Here is a 19,625-nt window from a genome sequence, read left to right on the forward strand (position 1 = left end):
TCTAAAGTACTATTTTTTTTAAAGTACTATTAAAGCAATGTACTACCACATCTTTTTCTAATTCAGAAATTCATGATTATTTTCCATTTTAGGAAGACATTTCAAATAGGACGATGATCTTTAGGAAACAAATTCAGTATGTGTAGAATGAGCACATACTTTTGTATGTAAAGATTTAAATATATCTTTCTAAAACTAGGGATATTAACCTGGGTTTGGATTTTAGCCTAATCACTACTGATAAGATATCCATGTTCAGAAAAACGCGTCAGGTACGCAAACAGCTAAATCTTGTTTACTTTAGGGGATCATACAAACTGAGTCCTCTTTTTCATTCTCTGCAGTGTGTGTGGGTGTCCATAGGATGAGGTATTATTGGCTTATAGCTTCAAAGTCATGCCAGCCATTCACTCGGCCATGGGTCCAAGTGACCAGCTTTGTATACATACAGGGCCGTTCCAGTGAGGGTGCTGGAAGTCCAGTCTTCCCCTCAAATAGCTTTCCCTGGCCAAAGCCAATGAGTTTTTTAAAAACAAACATAGTGGTGTCCTCCAGAACCCCACAGAAATTGCACATTTACTACTTCTCACACTAACACACTACTTTAACTGACACTCTGGACCCTAATGGGAAGAGAAAACAAGCAGCACAGTTTAGGAGGAGCAAGGGGCATCAGGTGTGAGGTTGGGTAGTGTGTGACAGTATCAAGGGAATTATCTTGGGGGGAATGGGCAGCACCAGAGCAGGCGTCAAAATAAGAGTAGAGAACAAGGCAGGGTAAATCAGTTTAGGGAAAACAACAAACTTCATATTTCACAAATGTCTACGAAAGACATTTCTTCAAAACCACCTCCAGGCTCTTTTCTGACCTTGGCTACTTGGTTGGTGGTTCCAATCTGGCTTCCACTGAAAACCAGGCACCAGCCCAGCTCATTCATTTACAAAGTAAATTTTGGACAAATGCTAACCGTTATCATTACTGCGTTTTTAAAAACCGTAATAACCACAGTGGATGCCATTTAGAATTACACAGTGAAGGTACATCCTGTGCCAATGGATTGTGGTGTGTCTTGGGGCTACATCAGACCTCCTGGGTTTGCCTTCTGTAGATAGGCAAGGCCAATCTCACTTCTGTCCCCCAGAACAGGCAAAAACCAGGCCAGTCACACACGTGGACACACGCCTACCACCTATTCACTCGGCTGTGCTCATGTGCAAATTTTATAGTAGTCGGATGGAAAAAGAAGAGATTTTGGAGTCAGAGCCAGGCTCGTAATTCAGGTTCTGACACTTACTGGCTGTGCTATCTCGAGTTACTCTTTTGCTTCATAGAAAGGGAATAAGAATGCCTACATCTCATGATGTTGTGAGAAATAAAGGAACAATGCAGGCACTCAGACAGTTATTATCATTAGTTTCTTTCCAGAGTTACTGCATATCCACAAGATCATGGAAGAGAACTCACAAACCGCTGATGAAGTGAGTAATCCAGTGGATAACACCCAATAGTAAGGAAACCGTCTAAGAGCTTGTAAAGCACTGTCACCAACAGAACTGCCCCCAGGATCTAGGTATGAGAAGATAATGCTCTCACTCTGACCTCACCTGCTCCTTTGTGATGATCTGAATATATATTGACCACAATTTGAGCAAATGCTGTCCTATGAGAACTGGGTAAGGGAGCCCAAGTGAGGCACTCCGATCGCTCAAAATCTTTTGGCATTTGCTTTGCTCTTCATAGTGATATGGATACAATTTTTTTTTTTTTTTTTTTTAATGCTGGGCAGTATTTCGGACCAGTTTTCTGCAAAGTCCCCACATTGCATTTTGATAAGGATGCCACAAACCCCACACCCCGTGGGTGACTAATAAAGTGACCTTTGCCCTCATTGGTGGTTTTGGCAGGAGAAGTAGCCCTGAATGACCTGGCGGCAGATGAAGCAGACCTGAGCTTAACCATAGGGCTGGCAGAGCATAAGCCAAGGTGTGGATGCTCTGTGCCTCCTACATGAGGCTTGGTGTGGACAGACAGCGGATGAAATTCACTCTGTTGCGTTAGAATCATTGCGTTGCAAGCCCTGGGATACCTCAATTATTCACCACTTCCACAAAAATTCTATGTTGATTTCCAAGTCTTACAGGCATAACCCTTATTAACCCCCAAATGACAGTTAACTTGTAACCCTCCTCTGAATTATATCTAGCCTTTAAACATAAATATGGATTTTTAATAAGGAATTCCTCCTATGACTGTCCACTGTAGGACCAACATCTCATAGTACAAAAGGAGATAAAGGAACCCTCTACAATTGCCCTTGCAGCTTTGCACGTGCACCTGGGGGAGCTGAAGCATTTCCCCATCCAAATTACGTTTAGTCATGCAGCTTCTGGGCAGACCTGGCGGCTGGTTTTAAGAAATGTGAACTCTTCTCTGGGAGCCACGTAAACTACTCAGCTTACCCAGGGAGGTGAATCAACTCTTCCGGAGTACCATTTCACAAATTACTGCTGCAAAATGCTAAGTCCATTTAGGTATATAAGCCCTACCCCATAAGGGACCAAAGTCATTGTGTTTTGGTTCCACGGCTAATACAAATTATAATCTGCCCACAAGCCTGAGGAAAAGAGAAATAGGACTGCAGGTGAGCCAAGATTCCAAATAACATTCAAAATCATCTTACCTGTCTTCCTGACGCTGGCCATCTTGGGAGCTACAGGTGAGGGTGGGATGTTTGAATGTGAGTGTATGTATATGAGGTTCAGTGCGAAAGTGGTATTAGCAGAGGGACAGGGCAGGAGGGAAAGATGGGGTATAAAAGCAGGAGATATTTTTGTGAGCAGGCAGGGGTTATGCTTCCCTTGGGTTATATGCAAATGTATGGATCAAATTAAAACGCAGGTAGGTCTAATCATTTTCTCAAACTATACATGTCTAAACTAAATGGTACACTGGAAGAGAAAGTCCACCTTATATGGGTGCTGAGAGTTAAAAACACATACATATTTTGATATCTGATAAATGCTGACCCAAGTCATGGTAATAAGTAATCTGAAAGCTTATTGTTGAAGTTATGTTCAGAAGAGGTAGTAATTGAGTCTATATTGCTTCTTTACATTAGTTGTCCACAAAGTAGTCAGATATAAAGTCGATGTTGACATCTAGGAAGTCAGTTTGATATTATAAAGAGTGAAAAAAATGCCATTAAGAGCCGTGGAAATTCTCTCTGACCTCTAATGTTACGTGAGCTGCAGTGAACTGAGTAAATTTGCTAGTTTCTAAAATGTAGGAGTATTCTGTCTGCTCTTTTGTGAATCAAGATCGTGTTTCTGATCTGTTTCCTGTTCTATCTGAAGGGTAAGACAACGACATTCTTACTGGAATAAAAAATTCCTTTAGATGCTTTTTTGAGAATCTGTAAAACCCTTTTCCAGCATAGCCTTCTCTGATAGCAAATGGTTGTACTGAACAAATAAAGCCTAAACTCATTCCACACACTCTCATGTGGTCAATGTTACCTCAACAATTTTCAAGTTCCATCAAATCAGTGTTTTTACTCAAAGTAAAATTCCACCACATTTCATATGGTTTCTTTTCACGTTTTTCCTTGAGTTTTTGTATGCACTATGCACTCTTCAGGCAGTAAGTAGGAAAAATGCATTATGAAACCGCTAGATTCTAGAAATTAAATTGTTCAGGTTAATAGTGCTTCTTTATTAGTGGAAAGTATGTTTCATGCCCATAGAACACTACATAGCATAGCGTGAAGAGAAAGCTACTAAAAAGCTCAAGATGGGGATAGGGACATGCACTAAATGGCAACCCTTTCAAATGGCTTCATTTGAAACGTTCAGAAAAGAACTAGACTTGCTCACGAAGCCAAAAACAGAGATCAAAAGGCAGCAAATTAACAAGGACCCTTTCCACCTATGGGAACTTGTATTGGGAGATACAAGATAGAGAGCCAGTCACACTACAGTATTTGAATGTGCTGGGAGAGTTTGAAAAGGATATAAAATTAATTTATAAAATACCTAAAGTATGGTCCTTCAGTGTTTTTATTCACATCTTCTACCCACTTAGCTACATTATAGTCTCTTTTGAACCATGGGTTTAAATACCTGCAGAAAGCAATGGAAGGAACAAAGAAAGCAGAACAAGATAGAAAATCTGAAAATACACAGCACAAGCTTAGCAAGGATGTTCTTCACCCTCCAAACACTAATGACTATGGCAAATAAACCAGGATGGATGCTGGGTGATTATGAGGCAGTCTGTACAATGACATGGCAATAAACTCAGCTACAACAAGGCTCAAGGCATTCTAGAATGCATTCAACCTTTCAGGGAAAGCCTTTCCAGTGGTTTCCCAAAGTGGATCAGAAGCTCTCTCTCAGGGATCTGTCAGCAGTCCCATTCACCCACCTCCAAAGTGGCTTTTTCCACGCCACCACTCATTTGGCTTCTTGGTTTTCAAATGATAATGGGCCTTTTTGAGAATATTCAGATGGCTGCAATTCCAACCTGGTGTTTGGGAATATAACACCCCAAGAACAATTAAAAGGGGCCACGTTCTCTTTCCAATACGAAAGGAAAGATTTTACACGGCCTCTGTCTCACTCCTGAGAGCAGATCCCAAGCTGGAGTCAACGAGAAAGGTGACCCAGCTGGCTCTATAAGGAGCAGAAAGGGACCCACTCTTCTGATCCTGGAGCCCCAGCGCACAGTAAGTGTGGTCCCAAGAGGCCTCCATGTTCTTGAAGGTGGGTTTAGTAACTTAGGTGCAGCTGCGATGTCCCTTCCTCCCCTTTGTGCACTCCACACTCATGTTTCCAGTAGGAAATGGCCCTCACAGGTTGCCTTCCAAGTGTCTGATCACTAAGGAGTGACTGCCAGAGGATAACAACCACCTTAGTTAACACTTCCCTGATGGATCTGGCCAAAGTCTCCATCAGAATTACTGCATAAAGAAAAATGTTAAAGGCAGTAAAATTATGAGTGCAAGGGTTTTTGGGGTTTTTTTGGCTTTTTTCAGTTTCTTTTGATTTTTACCCTGGGAGCCAAGCAAAATCACATTCTCTTAGAATATGCCCTTGTCAAATAAATACAGTTTCAACAAATTCACTCATGGAAGAATTTGGAGGTTTTACTGAGTTTTCTCATTTAAAAGGTAACTTCTGGAGATGCTATAGACAATAAAGATTCGAGCTCCATAAAACTTTTAAAGTTATTTGGAAACAAACCAGGGAAAGTGATAAAAAACACTGCTTTTTTTGTGGTTAAAGTCTGCTTCTTTCCTCCATATTTAGTTTTAGTTAGTAGATACATTTAAATCAAGATACATTTCCACAGTTAAACAAACAAAATTAGATTATTTTCCATAGTGATTTTCCTCAACTTGTTAGCTATAACCAATGTACGCCACAAAATTACATCACGAGTTCCCTCCTGAGGGAAGGGCTTGATTGTTTTTCATGCTTACACGACCATTTTTGCTAAGACAGTGTCCCCTGACTTGAGAACAACTCGCACTTCTTTTTGCCTTTAGCCACAATCATTGCCAACTTGTGCTTTTGACAGAGATAGCCAATTAAAACTTGCATAAAGATTTCCACTGAGACTCTGAACAAAAAGAAAAAAGTCAAAAAGCAAGTGCAGCCACACATAAAGGCTAGTGAATGCTCTGGCCTGGGGAAAACCATAGAAAAAGCCCATGCAGCTGTTACCGGGTGAAACACAGCCGCACAGCAAACTGAGTCACCCACAGGCAGTCGGCCACTTCCAGGAGGAGACATGTGTTCCTTTCACTGTCAATCTCAGAAGCTCTAAGGGACAGCCATGGATGTTCCAGGAAACCTACAGCCACATGGCCTGACTTGCACATGGTGGACCTTTCTCTCTGTGTCCGGGAACATCTCAGAAAGCTGTGATCACTTCACTAGAGGTCACTGAAGAGAGCTCTCAACTGTAGTTCCCTCTGGGGATGTGCCCATGAAAGTGTCTTCACAGTAGGCCTCCTAACATCTCTAGGTAGTGCTGACTGGAGTGATGGGATTTCATCAAACTGTGATACATCTGCCTACGTGGCTTGACTTGGCTTGTAGCGCAACATGCAAAAAAAAAAAAAAAAAAAAAATGCGTTCGACAGGAGAGGAGAGCTCTCTGTGTTCTCCAGGATGGAAAGGCAGAGGAAAATTAGCTGATGCTGGCTGGACCAGGACCACCTCCGAGCAGACGCTGGGGGTCAGTCACAGACCAAATGACCCTGTTCTCAGCCAAGGAAGGGACTTGGAGGCGGATTAAGTGGCAGCCCAAAATGAAGGGGCAGGTGGAGACTGACCTGTGATCCAGACTCCCTGTCTGGGGGCTGTCAGAGCCCCCTGGGTTTATGCCTTGGGATGGGACTGTCTGGGCGAGGGAGTGCCCAGGCTCAGGTGCTTGGGGCTCCCTCCTGTAAAAACACAATATATAATACAAAGTCTAAGCCAAAAACTTTCTTTACATCATGTACAACAGTGAGGAAGATGCAAAACTTTGAGTGGAAAAACAGTACAATAAACAAGGACATTTTATAGCAGAGTATGCATTTGGGGGGCATGTCCTGATGTTTCATCATCCTTTGGGATACTAAAGGGAATGTTGAAATAATGTTGAAATAAGGGACCCGATAATACCTCATTATCTAAAAAAAATTTTAAAAGAGATGTTTGTCCATGGTCATTCTGCTCCTCTTATAATTACACAAGTGATACTGCTATATCAGAAGCAAATGGGATTATTTAACAAATACGGAAAGTATTTTAAAAACCTGTTGACATAATTCTTGATATGCTGTGTATTAGGATTTCTTTTAAGAAAAACAAAATAAAACATAGTGTCCGAACAATAAGGTATGTGAGAATGTGAGAACAGTGATCACCTTCACGGACTTGGCTCCATTTAGGTTACATGAGTCATGTAACCAAATCTGAAAGTCTGAAAAATCTGAGAGCGTCCTGAACACTTCTTCTTCATAAAGATGACTTCATTATAATGTCTTATTAAATGTAATAATTATCTCACAGGCAAGATTTCTCAAGGGGTATCTATATATCATAATATTTGTTACATGATACGTAATTTTTTTTAAAAAAAATAAGTGATTATGCTAGAAAATGTTGCTAAACACCAAGTGTTCCTTGGGTCCTAAACTCATAGCTTTAATACAATATTGGATATTTGGTTGTTGTTCACTTAAGAGTTTTCAAAGCCTTGTTATAGGAAATACTGTTAGAACACTAAACAGTACACAAAGGAAGTTCTGAAGAACATTCTGCAGTTTTACCTGGACTCTTGTGAGCAACTGAGATAAGCTAAGAAGCTCTTACCAGGTGACCTCATGCAAAACAAATCAAACAACATTCCAAGAAGAGTTTATCCACAATGAGCCCTAAAGCATTCAAGCGCTTTGGGGATGTATAAGATAAACTCTAACGGATTAGTTATTTGTGATGGAGTTCTATGATGCCAGTCTGGACCATGCAGTGGTATCACTGGAACCTATCTATTGTTTCTAAGGTAAAGTATCCTCTAGTAAACTTTGACGAGCCACTTACAAGACAATACCATCAGCAGGAAGCTCCAAATTTCAGGGCAATGTTATTGTCCTGGACTGAAAAAGGTAGAGTATATGATGGAAAAGCTAACGTGAGTTTCTGACACGTGGTTAACAAATATCTGCTATTCAGATTTTTTTAAGTATTAAGGCATGAAGAAGCAATAGAGATGCAGGGAATCATCACTAGCACTGCAGTGAGAAATCAGTAAAAAAAAAAAAAATTTTTTTTATGTGGGTACAAAGAGTACAGTTAATTAAAACCAGGTGGCAAGGTCCACAAGGAAACTAAGGATGTGTTTTATTCCATGATGGGAGATAAAGGTTTCAGGAAGCTTGGTCTTGCTTGAACTTTCTTAAGTGGAGAAACAAACAAAAAAAGTGTATGGTGTTTACTTCATTATAAGTGACTTTAAATGTAACTGCTGACCCTATCCCCACTATAAAAAAAAAAAAGGTGTGGCTATCATTTAAAATGGATAGTGTTGCATTTAGTGACAATGATTCCGTTAAAGAGCAAGTTTAGGTAAATGCCCTTTTAAATGTCCTCAGAAGGAAAATTTAAAAGGGAACCATATTCCAGTAGTCTGAGAGAATGCTTAGATGGCAGCCATGAAGCCCTTGGAGCGGTGGTTTCACACTGTGAGCAGTTCTCATGCTCTAGTACAGTGGGAATCTTCCCCTGATGCTTCTAGGTTGTGTGAATACTGGGAAGAGGAAGGGTGACCCCTCTAAATGGCTGGACCCCCGGGTGATGAGAAGAAAGGAATGTTATCAAAATTCCCTTCAAACGGAACTGAAAAACCACAATGGCAGGTTACTGGAGGACAAAGCCTGCAGCGAGGGTGAGACCCCCACTATCAAGGAGTATTGGTTTGGGCACAGTTGCGGAGATGCCTATGTAAAAGAGAAAAGCCATGGTTAATTTTAAAACGGCAAAAAAAAAGAATTAAAAAGACAAAACCAAGACCAAGAGGCATGGTTTACAGTTCTTTGATGATCTGGTTAATTAACTTTTCACACTAATTGCACAGGACCTTGGAGTGCCTTTTTCCATTAGAGGTTCAGACTTACTCAGTTGAATTAGACCGAGGTCTAAATCTTTTGCCTCTGATTTTCTTTCTGTTGCCTCCCAGGTTACCTGAAAAAGATGGTTTATGGCTAGATTTGAATATAAATAAAACAATCGCTGTGTGTTTAATTACGGTATTTCAAGTGGGCGCAATTCACAACCAGCACCAGCCCAGAACAGAGGGCTTTAGAGCATTGTGCAGCCTTCTCAATGTGTCCAGTGAGCTGGTGCTACCAAATCCCATCATTTCCCATCCAAGAAAAAAGAACTGGATTCTCTCATAATAAATGCCCTCCTCTCTGTTGGGAGGAGAGCTTAAGACCTAACAAAAAAGAACAAGTCTTTACAACCAGGAACCACAAAATATAGACTTTAGGTTATGTGGACAGACGGGTTCAGAATGCTGCCCTATACCTTGCCAAGAGTTACTGCGAGGTCGTCCATTTTCACAGATGTCTGAAATATGTTTTGTGTCTGGAATCCTTTCACTCCAAGAATGAGAGAGTCCATTTGACCTGAAATTGAAAATGTATATATATTGTTCAAAAATATAATCAAATGAATGTTTTGAAATCAGTAAGCAACATTTCTAAGCATTACTGTGCATTAAAATAAATCAAGAAAGAAAAAATCTGAAATGAAAGAATGAAGAGAACATGAAAGTCTTCATGAAGAAGGCAGAATTACACAACATTCAATTTAAGAAAAGTCAAATACAATGGAACCCCATTACAAGAGTTTGTAATTGAAAAGTATCAGGATGCAAGGCAAGCCAATTACATTCCCAAGAACCATATATAGCAAATTCACTACATATTTCGGTTACATACCCACGCAACAGAGTTATAATGGGGTCCCACCATAGATGTTTCTTAATTGTAAAGCAATGGCTTCCATTCAAATATTATGAGAACATGGACTTCCAAGAGATTTCATTAAGATTTGCTCAATTGAACCTGCCTTTATCAAAGTAATATTTAGGTTTTCTTAAACAACAAAATTATTTTCTGAGAATTGGCATTTTTCTCCACAAATATGTTCCCCCCAAACATGACATTGTTGGTTAACTGTCCAATAACTGAAATGAGTCAGATGTTTGTCATGGAGGTGTCTCTCACAAAGTCCATGTACCGTTAAGACCTTCTGCTCTTTGTGTCCTGCCATCTTTAAATGAATTGTCTACAAGAAGCAAAATTTACATACCCACCTTGTACCACATAAGAAAAGCATTTTGACAAACTACATATACTTAGGAGGAGTCACATAATTTGGTACAATATTTAACTGTTTAAAAGTCAAAACCCATTGAGATTTTGCTAAAATCTGGTAATGATTCAAATTGGTATTTTAAGCTCTTCTTGAAGTACTTTAGAAAATAGCACTGGACTTTAAATCTTTTCCACATATCATACCAGTTAATTGCTAACAATGTCTATTTTAAAAGGAACTTTCTACTGATGAATGAAAATAAATGGAACTTAGCACAATTATTACATAATTCCCTAGATTTTTCAACACCATTTGCTAAGTATAGAATGACTCCTATTTTGTACAAAAGAACAACAGAAATTCTGCTGGAATTCATTGATTTCTACACTTCTTTACCATATTATTTAATTTAAAATTAAATACTTGACCAAGAAAATAATTATATAGTGAGAGAATTTAAGTAAATCTTATTCTCTTAGCCAAAAACTCCCCAATAAATTAAAAGAATAAAATTTTTGAACATCCTACTATAGAACTGTACTCCTTATGCAGAAACTAATCATTTTACTTTTGCTTTAGGCTACGTTATTTGAGTAAAAACATCCTTCATGCCGAGGACAGTTCCACAGAGAGTTCCCAGATCTCACTAATTCCTTCTATTCTTTTTCCTGATGTTTATAAAGAGTGAGATCCACTGCAGAATTTTTACAGAGTATTTACTCTATTTAGAACTCCAGAAGAGATCATGTTTCTTCTCAATAAACTAGCAATTTCCCTTTCAGTCTACAAAGTAACTACTGTGCCCAAAGTTATGCAGGGGGCTATCAAATCTTTTTTTCTATACATTACACCCCTACCAATAAGTTTAAAGAAACTCTTCCACAGGAATATTTTAGCTTTTTTCAATGTGAATGTAGGTCTCATTTCCTAGAACATTCCAACTATTTATTTCTTCTGTCAGCTTATTTTATTAAGCAGTTATAAAGCATGCAGAATTTTAAATGGTCTTATACACCTTAAGATCCTAGAGCAAGAATACAGCATCCAAGTTTAAGACATATAAATAATATATTAACCCCATTTGGACTGTTATAAAACTCAGGCAAACATTAAATATGCTTAAATTAATTTGGCAACCAAGCTCTAAGTTATAAAGTCTAGAATTAGTCATTCCAGGAATGAAAGGCAAAATCGTAATATTCAAATATATGATTCACAGAGAAGCAATCTTTTTTTTCACACCAAGCTTAGCTTGATAAATTTAAAATTAAAAAAATATTCAATGCAGCATTATATTACCAATTTATTTTAACAACTGCTTTTATTGAAGCGTGACAGTAACCTTTTTCTTTGACTACCAAGCATGACATAAAGCTCACCATTTAAAATACGATAAAATACTATGTGTCGTTTCTTAGGCAGTATAAGAGCAAGATTGAAAAACCCTGGGGTTTCTATATAGATTTAGGGTTGTTATTTGCTTAGATTTGTTTTGTTTGGATTTCTGGCCTGATTTGTTAAACCAGTGGTTCTGAGCATATGGCATTTTGAAGTAGAGTAATCAAAGAACAAAGGATACTATTTTTTTTTAACATTCAAGAAAGAAGGAAGAAGTAATCAAACCTGCTGCAAAATAATGAAATGTTCTGACTAATGGAATAATGTGTGATGGAACAGGTAGAAATCTGAAAATGCGACAGAAAAGCAGACCTCTTCTTAGAACTAGATGCTGAGTTTGTGCTCACTCCAGGAGGAATGTCGCTATAAAAAGAGTCGCCATCTCCAGGCTCTTTTACATAATCTCCCTGGGGTAACTGTCTAAGGCATAATAAACATTTCAGAGTCAGAAAACAAGACACACACATGAGCACAGACATATACAAATAGTATTTTAGGAAAAAAGAGGTAGGGATAATGAGCTCCATGAATCAAGTCTATAACAACATGTAAGATTATTAATAAATGTGACAAGTTAAAGTCATTCTAACTGTAGAGGTCAGAAATGCAATCACTGAAGTCTTTACAGTCTGGATGAACAAATCCTTGCTTCAGGGGAAATACAGGAAAAGATGAGGTTTTTCACTGTAACTTCATTACACTTAGAGATGTGAACTGCTGTTTTGTCTTAAAAAAAAAAAAAAAAAAAAGACACACAAAAAAACCTGGTGCTGAAGGAGACATGTTGAGACAGACAGTCCTTGCCCAGATAAGGCATCGTTTTTCTCACTGTGGTGAGTAAACTATTCATAATTTCTAAATATTATATAATGTAACCTTGATTTGGTCTTAAAAGAACTGATTGATTTCTAAACTATGTTCTATAATTTAATCCAAATAAATTCTTATCGAGTTTTCTGTTCAATTTGGAGCCTCACTGTTCATTTAACAGAAATATAATTGACAGAGATTCAAAGGGCAATCAAAAATGTAATTCTATAACTGCACACTAGAATGTGTAAAGCAAGATAATTTAGCAAAAGGAAGAAAGGGTTGAAAAAATAACAGAATTCTTGTTGAGACTAGAGGAAGGTATTTATAGGTGGCTGGTGGGTGATCTCCATTCTTCATCTCCAACAAGGGAAAATCTACATAGTCTGCACTATTACTGACCCCACTCACTCTGAGTTTGAATTAACTAAAATTGGAACAGATTTTTATTACTTCTAAGGGAACAGGGTAGAAAACTTTAGATAGGACCGCCTGGTCAACCCTCCTACCTTGGTAGCTAATCTGATCCTTTGCCAGTGCATGGCCCCCAGACAAACAACTGCACCTCAAACTTGATTTGGTTCCATTCAGCACTAAAGTTGGAGGTGGTACAAACTAGTGTTGGACTGAGAATTTTAAACAGAGCTGTACTTAACTAGGTCTTCAACAAAGGCCCACATTTGCTAACGCCTCTTCCTATTTATTTTTCCCTTAGTTACCACACTAGTCATGGTTACTTGCTGATGCTAAATTCAATCCCTAAAATGTTTCGGCTGTTTCCTTGCTTATGCCAACTACCACATTGTTTTAAATGTTTAAAATGGTTGGTCATTCATTCTTTCGAATGACTGAATATGCTCTCTTATACTCTTTCAATCCTATATATTCACACATCTCTACAAATAAAATTGTTCAACTGATACAAAGCACCTATATTAATTTGTGTGATTAAATCTACTCCTCCCCTTTAAAGAAATCAAATTTCTCATTAGACTTGTATGTAAGATTGATTTTACCTATAATTCTTTGATACATATTCCTTCAAAATATTTTTAACCCTTTAAGTGACTTCAGCTCATAATCGTAATCTTTCTTTTTCCCAGTGTATTATGAAACATTAATTTTATAGGAAAAGCAATGCAATGTAATCTTTCTTTTTCCCAGTGTATTATGAAACATTAATTTTATAGGAAAAACAATGCAATTTCCCCATATTTATAGTGTTAATAACACAGGACAAATGATATATCTGCTTATGCAAGAGCTCTTTAAATCTCTGGACTCATATTTTCTGTCTTGCCTCCTATCAGTAAAATACTCTATCAATTCTTTGAAAAATGCTCTCAATAAAATCAAAATTCTGTAAGTTGCCTCAGGTAGGAAAATTCCCTTTTGTATTATATTAATATTTATAAAAGAATGCCAAAGAACATCCTATCAACATTACATTTCCAATAATAATCCTTATGGCTAACAAGTCATTTCTGTCACTATTACCTTTAATGATAATCTTTATAAATTGATGAGATGTGCCTCACTAAATTCAAATTAAATAAAGATAAATTCTGACTACACTTGATCTTGCCCATTAATCTATCCCCCAAACTACTCTCTCTTTACATGGTTCTGACATTGGGGCACTTACCAAGGGCTCACTTAGCTAAGACTGCAGGATTAAACAAACGGCCTCTCGCAACGGATGGTGTTTTTTTTTAATTTTTTGTTCATTTGTTTGTTTGTTTGTTTTACCTAAGCACATTTTACCAGTCCTTCAATGTAATTTCTCTGCAGTCCATTGTCATCTTTTACACTGTGCACAAACATCCTAAATGCTAAACATATCATAAACTATGGGCTTCAGTCAAAGGGTTGAAAGGAAAGTTTAAGTTCAATGAACTCTGGGGGTATAGCCTTGCTTTTATCATCCCAGGCAGATTAGATTCCTATCTATCTCTACTGTGAAGTCTCCAAAATAAAGAAACTACTCTGCATTCTCCTTAAAATTCCACAAGGAATGCATGTAACTTTCTTCACACAATAAATGCATTAAAATGTTAATAATAGATGAGGAACTTTGTTAAAGATCTTTTAAGAATAATACTTAACATCCTTCACTGTCCAGAAATTTATTCTTTTTTCAATATCCAATTACATATTGTTACAAACCTATTTCTTCTTGATTAACCTTTAGTGAAGATAGAGAGTATCAGGTCCCCATGATCAATAAAATACCATTTCATCATTTATTATAAAAGATCATAAATGACCAACTAAGTAATAGCTTTAAATTTGTTAAAACTGAATTTATTTTTCTAGTCTTTATAGTTTTCTTCCTAAATTTTGCTAGTTTCAATAGAATTTTGGAATTAGGTGGCCTGACCAATGCTAAGTTTTATAATGGAAAAATTACCTCATATTTCCAATATCACATGCAAATATTTTAGACATATATATGAATTTCTTTTATAAATAATGACCAAAAGAAAATAAAAGCTTATTTAACTAAATTCTTTTTCCTCAGAAAGGATTCCCGTTATGAGGGAAGTCTAATGTTTCCTTAAAGAGTCCACTGAACCATGATATTTAACTTAATAATCCTTACACATACTCAAAATGAGATTACAATGAAAAAAATTAAGTCTTAACCTTAATGCTGAAGGAGCCATTTCTCCAAAGCTTTGTAGGTGTCTGGGCTGTCTGCTATTGGAATTGTTACTTTTCTGTTTGAAGAAATATTGTGTAATGTGTACTAAGTCACACTGACAGATGCATGAGTATCACTGAAATAATAATAATATTTTAAAAAAACTAAGAAAGGCTTGAAAAAATAAGGAGGGAGGTTCACAAGCAGAAAATAAAGTGGCTAAAACAGGTGAGAGAGAGAAAAGAAATGGGGAAGGGGGTTTCTGCTTAAGGTATGGGTCAGGAAGACATGATCTAATTATTTATTCTAATTCACATTATGTATGTTCAATGATGTATATTCATTTCAGACAAAGGAAGAGAACATTGAGGAATGTGGATGCTTTATAAATCCAAGTTTAATGAATGTTTTCTTATCCTATTGCTATATGCAAACCTGCCTGAAAACCAAAATTCAAATTTCTAATTCTTGTTACAAAGTACACAGTTGCTAAGTCCTAAAGCAATTATGGTAAAATAGAAACAATAGCATCAACTGAAAAAAAATTATGGAGGTCTTCGTTCCTGGAGATTTTAAAGAAAATAATCAATAGCCATCCTTCCAACTATATGACATCTAAGAATTCTCCATGGCTTCACAGTCCCATGGTCCTACCCTTCACAAGACGACACTGGCAAATTTAAAGTGATACCGTTCATGTATGGCATTCTGTCTCCCAGAATCGGACTTCTATTTTTTATTAGGCAGTTGGTAAACAAAAAGAAAAAAAAATGGGTTTCCTTCTCATCTTTTTGCCAGACATGAAATTAAACCTATCACACATTCCTTCAATATAAAGAAAACCTTGAGGACACATTCTCTGGTGGGAAAATTTACCAGGTTATCAGGTTTCTTCACAGAATTACTTGCCTGACGTTTCCAGTAATTTGAAAGTTATGTTCAGTTTGGCATTTCTGAGCCACTGTATCATCAGTAAGAATCTGAGAAGTGGCTACACACTTAATATGCATTCAATGTCAAAGCAAACCCATATGTTCACCAATGCTTTCATACCAGCAAGTACAAGCCTTACTCATGTCAGGAATGCTGCTTTCCTCTTTGAGGACAGCCATACCTACCTACCTCTTTCATTTGAAGATTAGAGAAATGCAAAGTCTTCAGAGACCACACATTAATAACTTTCCTTAGTAGAATGCTTCACAGATTACAAAGAACTTTTGTCTGTTTTTAGAGTTGAGGAAAGTTTAAATGGTTTCCCAAGACCACATACTAGCAAGTATTTCTGATTCTTTTTCAATTGGTCCTCCCACCATGGAACCTCAAAGGAAAACTTAATTTAACTCAAAACTCAAAATTCTTATTTCTACTCCCTAGCACATCTTTATTGGAATATCTTCAGATATTTTCACAAGATTGTAAATTTCCTAATGCATGCTTTGGTCTATTGGCCTTACCACATTCTCTATAACCACTAACATATATTCTAAAAAAGGACAACCCTTCAGAAGATATTTATACACTCACAACTTCCTGATCTAAAGTCCCTTCCTTGCTGTTTCTCCATTTTAAGAATTATTATACAACCCTGAGATTCATTAGCTATGGACAAGGGCAAAAATAAACAAATAAAGGTTGTGCTGAAACATAGCAAAATATAAAAAATTATATCTGCTGAAATGCGACAACTCTCAAAATATGCACTAGACTCCAACAGAGTGGCCAGACTGATGAAATGGTGACTCAGTAATACCAGGAGGCATGAAATTACATCAGGCACAAAAAAGAGATTTCTAGCATAAAATTTTTCTTAACTGTACCTATGCATATATTTAGTTAGAATAGGAAATTGGTGCACAGGTTTACATATTTATCATTTTTTGTAGTGTGGGCAATTACTTTATTCTGGAGAATATCTCTGGTGAGAACACATCTTAGAGCACCATAACAGCTTTGCTTATGTTACTTATTTGTGACACTGTGCTTTCCTTTTTATATAGTCAGCAATATTAAATTACATTATAGCCTTAATTCCTATGGAAATGGAGCTAAATCATCAGTTTTTGATCTTGGTATTCTGACTTTATTTTTCACTGAAGAAAGCCACCAAACTTACACTTCTGATATGGCTGATCAACTTCTACCCAACAGAAAGCATAAATAGCTCCAGCTCTTCTCCAGTCTTTTTGGACACAAGAGTTTAAAACGGGTCACAAAGAAGTCTAGTGTTTTGTGGGTTTTTTAAATTTAATTAATTTTCTTTCAATTTTACTTTCTCTACTAATGGTAGAAGTCAGTTACTCCAGGGCAAGGTCAATATTTTCTAATATCTATGGCTAACTGACCAGGATCTCAATGGGTACCCTGTAGGTATCTCTTACGGATAAAACCTTACAGGGATTTTAAATTACAACATAGAAAGAAATAGAACAAGTTTAAAGTTCTAATTTCTGAAAAAAAATTAAAGCCGTGGCTGGGTCCTGAAAAAGCGTCACCACATTTATTATGTCTTATTCCTAATGTGCCTCAGGCATTTAATGGAACAGTTGGAAAAGGTAAGTAAGTTAGGAACCTGCATAGGTATCCTGAGTACAAAACTAGTACCATATGATATGGTCTAGATTATCAATTTCCAGGATATTTTAATTTTTTATAGCAATAGCTAATAGTATTCATAATTTTTTAAATGTAAAAAGTGAAGGATGTACCCCAACATGGGCTAATTTAGATTTAGAAAAAATAGGCAAGTCTTACAGGACTACATGAATGCTTTGTATCTCTTTTTACACTGCTGGTTAAACATAGATTTTAAGGTTATGATGAATGGAGTGCCTGACTTTAGGGGCTTTTTTATTAAAAAAAAAAGTGCACTGGGCAATCAGAGATTCCAACTATGCAAATTATTTCTTTCACTACCTGTGCAATTACCTAATCCATACAAAAAAATATTTCTTATGCAGCGCTAAAACAGACTCTTCAAATGCCAAGACATTCTCCTGACCACAGCACTGTGCCCGTATAAATTTTATCATTTATGAATGAAAGTTACTAATATAACAACAGTAACAAAAAATAAGTTCCCTCAGAAAGTGTTAGGTAATAAGGGTGTTATAAACATGAACAAAAGCCAATCAACCAATGTAAACAAAGGTGACACCTTAACATAAAGGAATTTTGTTTTAGGTAGAAAAAAAAAAATGAACTCCAAATATATATTACTATAAAAGTAACACAAATAAGAACTATTAATTATACTATTGTTGGATGACAGAACCATGAAAACTAAATAATGACAGATCTATTTTAAATTAATACATTCCACAGCAACATTACTAAAATTATCATTTTAAGGTCATGAAAAATCAAGATTAGTTTATGACCACTACAGCATAAAAACAAAGTGAACTTGATTTACAACTGTATGTATGAATTCCAAAGACGCTAACAGGATTTAAACCTTTCAGTTTTCAGTTCTATGTTCAGATTATTCTCATCACATACCTCTGTTCTCGATAGTTTCTTTTTACGGACAAGAAGAGAAAGAGAGAGAGAGAGAGAGAGAGAGAATTAGTTACCTACAAAAGTACATTAAGAGAGACCAGTAAACATAAGAGCTCTAGCATTCGTTGAAAGGTCTCCACTAGAATTTCTAACTGCAGAATTAAAATGGGGAATAAAAATACAGTCTCCCTCTCTCACACACACACACAAATTTCACTTCATCTTTCAAGGAAGTGACACCAAAGGGTTAGTGACAGTATCTTCAAGTAACCATTGTTTAAAAGCATAAAGCTTCAGTTATTAAAAAGTAATTGTTTCCTCAATGTCAATTGTATATTAAACATTTAATAATGTCCTAAAGTCAACCCTATTTCAAATACAGGTTTTCAGACATGTACATTGATTTAAATCAGGAAATTAGTCAAGTTACTTATATATATTAACTATGTTTTCATACAAATAAAAATTACAATCATTCTTTTTGGAATACATACCCCAAACTAAGCTCTTCCTAAGAATTTCAAATAGGAAAACATAACTGGACACGAGAACATTTTGTATATGATAAATTAGTTATCATAACAGCTAAACAGGTAATTAATTTATCATACACAAGAATAATAATAGAATTCACAACTGTTATGGACCTCCCAAGTCATCACTACTTATTCACTGAAGCTTCACTGAAAGCTACATTGGAAACACTTTGTTCAAAGTCTCTGTTTTTTATTTGGCCATCTCCTAAAATAAAATTGCATTAGTTTCAGAATAAACCATTCTGAAACAAAAATGTGTTCTAGAGAGTGTGGTAGTGAGGTGCCAATGATTTTTAACTTTTAAATCAAAAAAGTCCATTTAAAACTTTCTATCATGACCTAATTAGGTGTTAATATTTTGAAGACGTGTTGGAAGGTCAAGCAACTGAGCAGTAGGCTCCTTCCTCCAAGATCAAGGCTAATGTTTCCATATGGATTTCGTTTGTAGCACTTTCACCTGCCAATCTATTCCATGCACTGTCTATCTCATTTAATAATGAGTTCATGAGAGTAAAAGTGCCAATTTGATACTTAATATTTTTAATTCCTGAAACCATAAGATAGAAGAGAAAAATAAGCCAAAATCTTTCTATTCAACATGTTTTACTTTTTATTCTCTCAATCTGATTACCTGAGTGGTCCACCAGTTCCAAATGAGTATTCCTCATTTCCTATTCCTGCCATTCCCCCAAGGCTTGGAGAAGGGGTAGAAAGTTTAATTGGAAGGATTAATGAAAAAATGAGTTCTCAGGTCCTAAATTCATTTTGGAATTTGAAATAGAATATGTGTAACAGCATATTCATGAATTTAATTCATGTATTAAAATTTCTACATCCTTATTCTATTTTTACACATATTTGAATAA

At 36.5% G+C, this 19,625-nt stretch overlaps 1 protein-coding gene across 21 annotated transcripts in view; it reads right to left on the minus strand.

Moving 5' to 3' along the window:
* The window catches only part of ADAM22 (ADAM metallopeptidase domain 22), a 243,043-nt gene that overhangs the window by 13,495 nt on the left and 209,923 nt on the right, over positions 1-19,625 (minus strand). For 3 of the 21 annotated variants that reach the window (XM_067746492.1, XM_067746494.1, XM_067746493.1), the window contains 7 exons: positions 18,224-18,241; positions 11,497-11,691; positions 9,079-9,179; positions 8,667-8,733; positions 6,339-6,449; positions 4,033-4,119; positions 2,682-2,711 (listed from right to left, as the gene is read on the minus strand). In XM_067746492.1, coding sequence (XP_067602593.1) covers positions 2,682-2,711; positions 4,033-4,119; positions 6,339-6,449; positions 8,667-8,733; positions 9,079-9,179; positions 11,497-11,691; positions 18,224-18,241 — 609 coding nt within the window. Of the gene's footprint in view, positions 1-2,681; positions 2,712-4,032; positions 4,120-6,338; positions 6,450-8,662; positions 8,734-9,078; positions 9,180-11,496; positions 11,692-18,223; positions 18,242-19,625 lie in introns of those variants that run through there. The other 18 variants (XM_067746508.1, XM_067746511.1, XM_067746509.1 and 15 more) reach the window with 13 other exon arrangements.

Source organism: Pseudorca crassidens, chromosome 8 (genome assembly GCF_039906515.1).
Source record: "Pseudorca crassidens isolate mPseCra1 chromosome 8, mPseCra1.hap1, whole genome shotgun sequence".
In the NCBI taxonomy this organism is placed as follows: Eukaryota; Metazoa; Chordata; class Mammalia; order Artiodactyla; family Delphinidae; genus Pseudorca; species Pseudorca crassidens.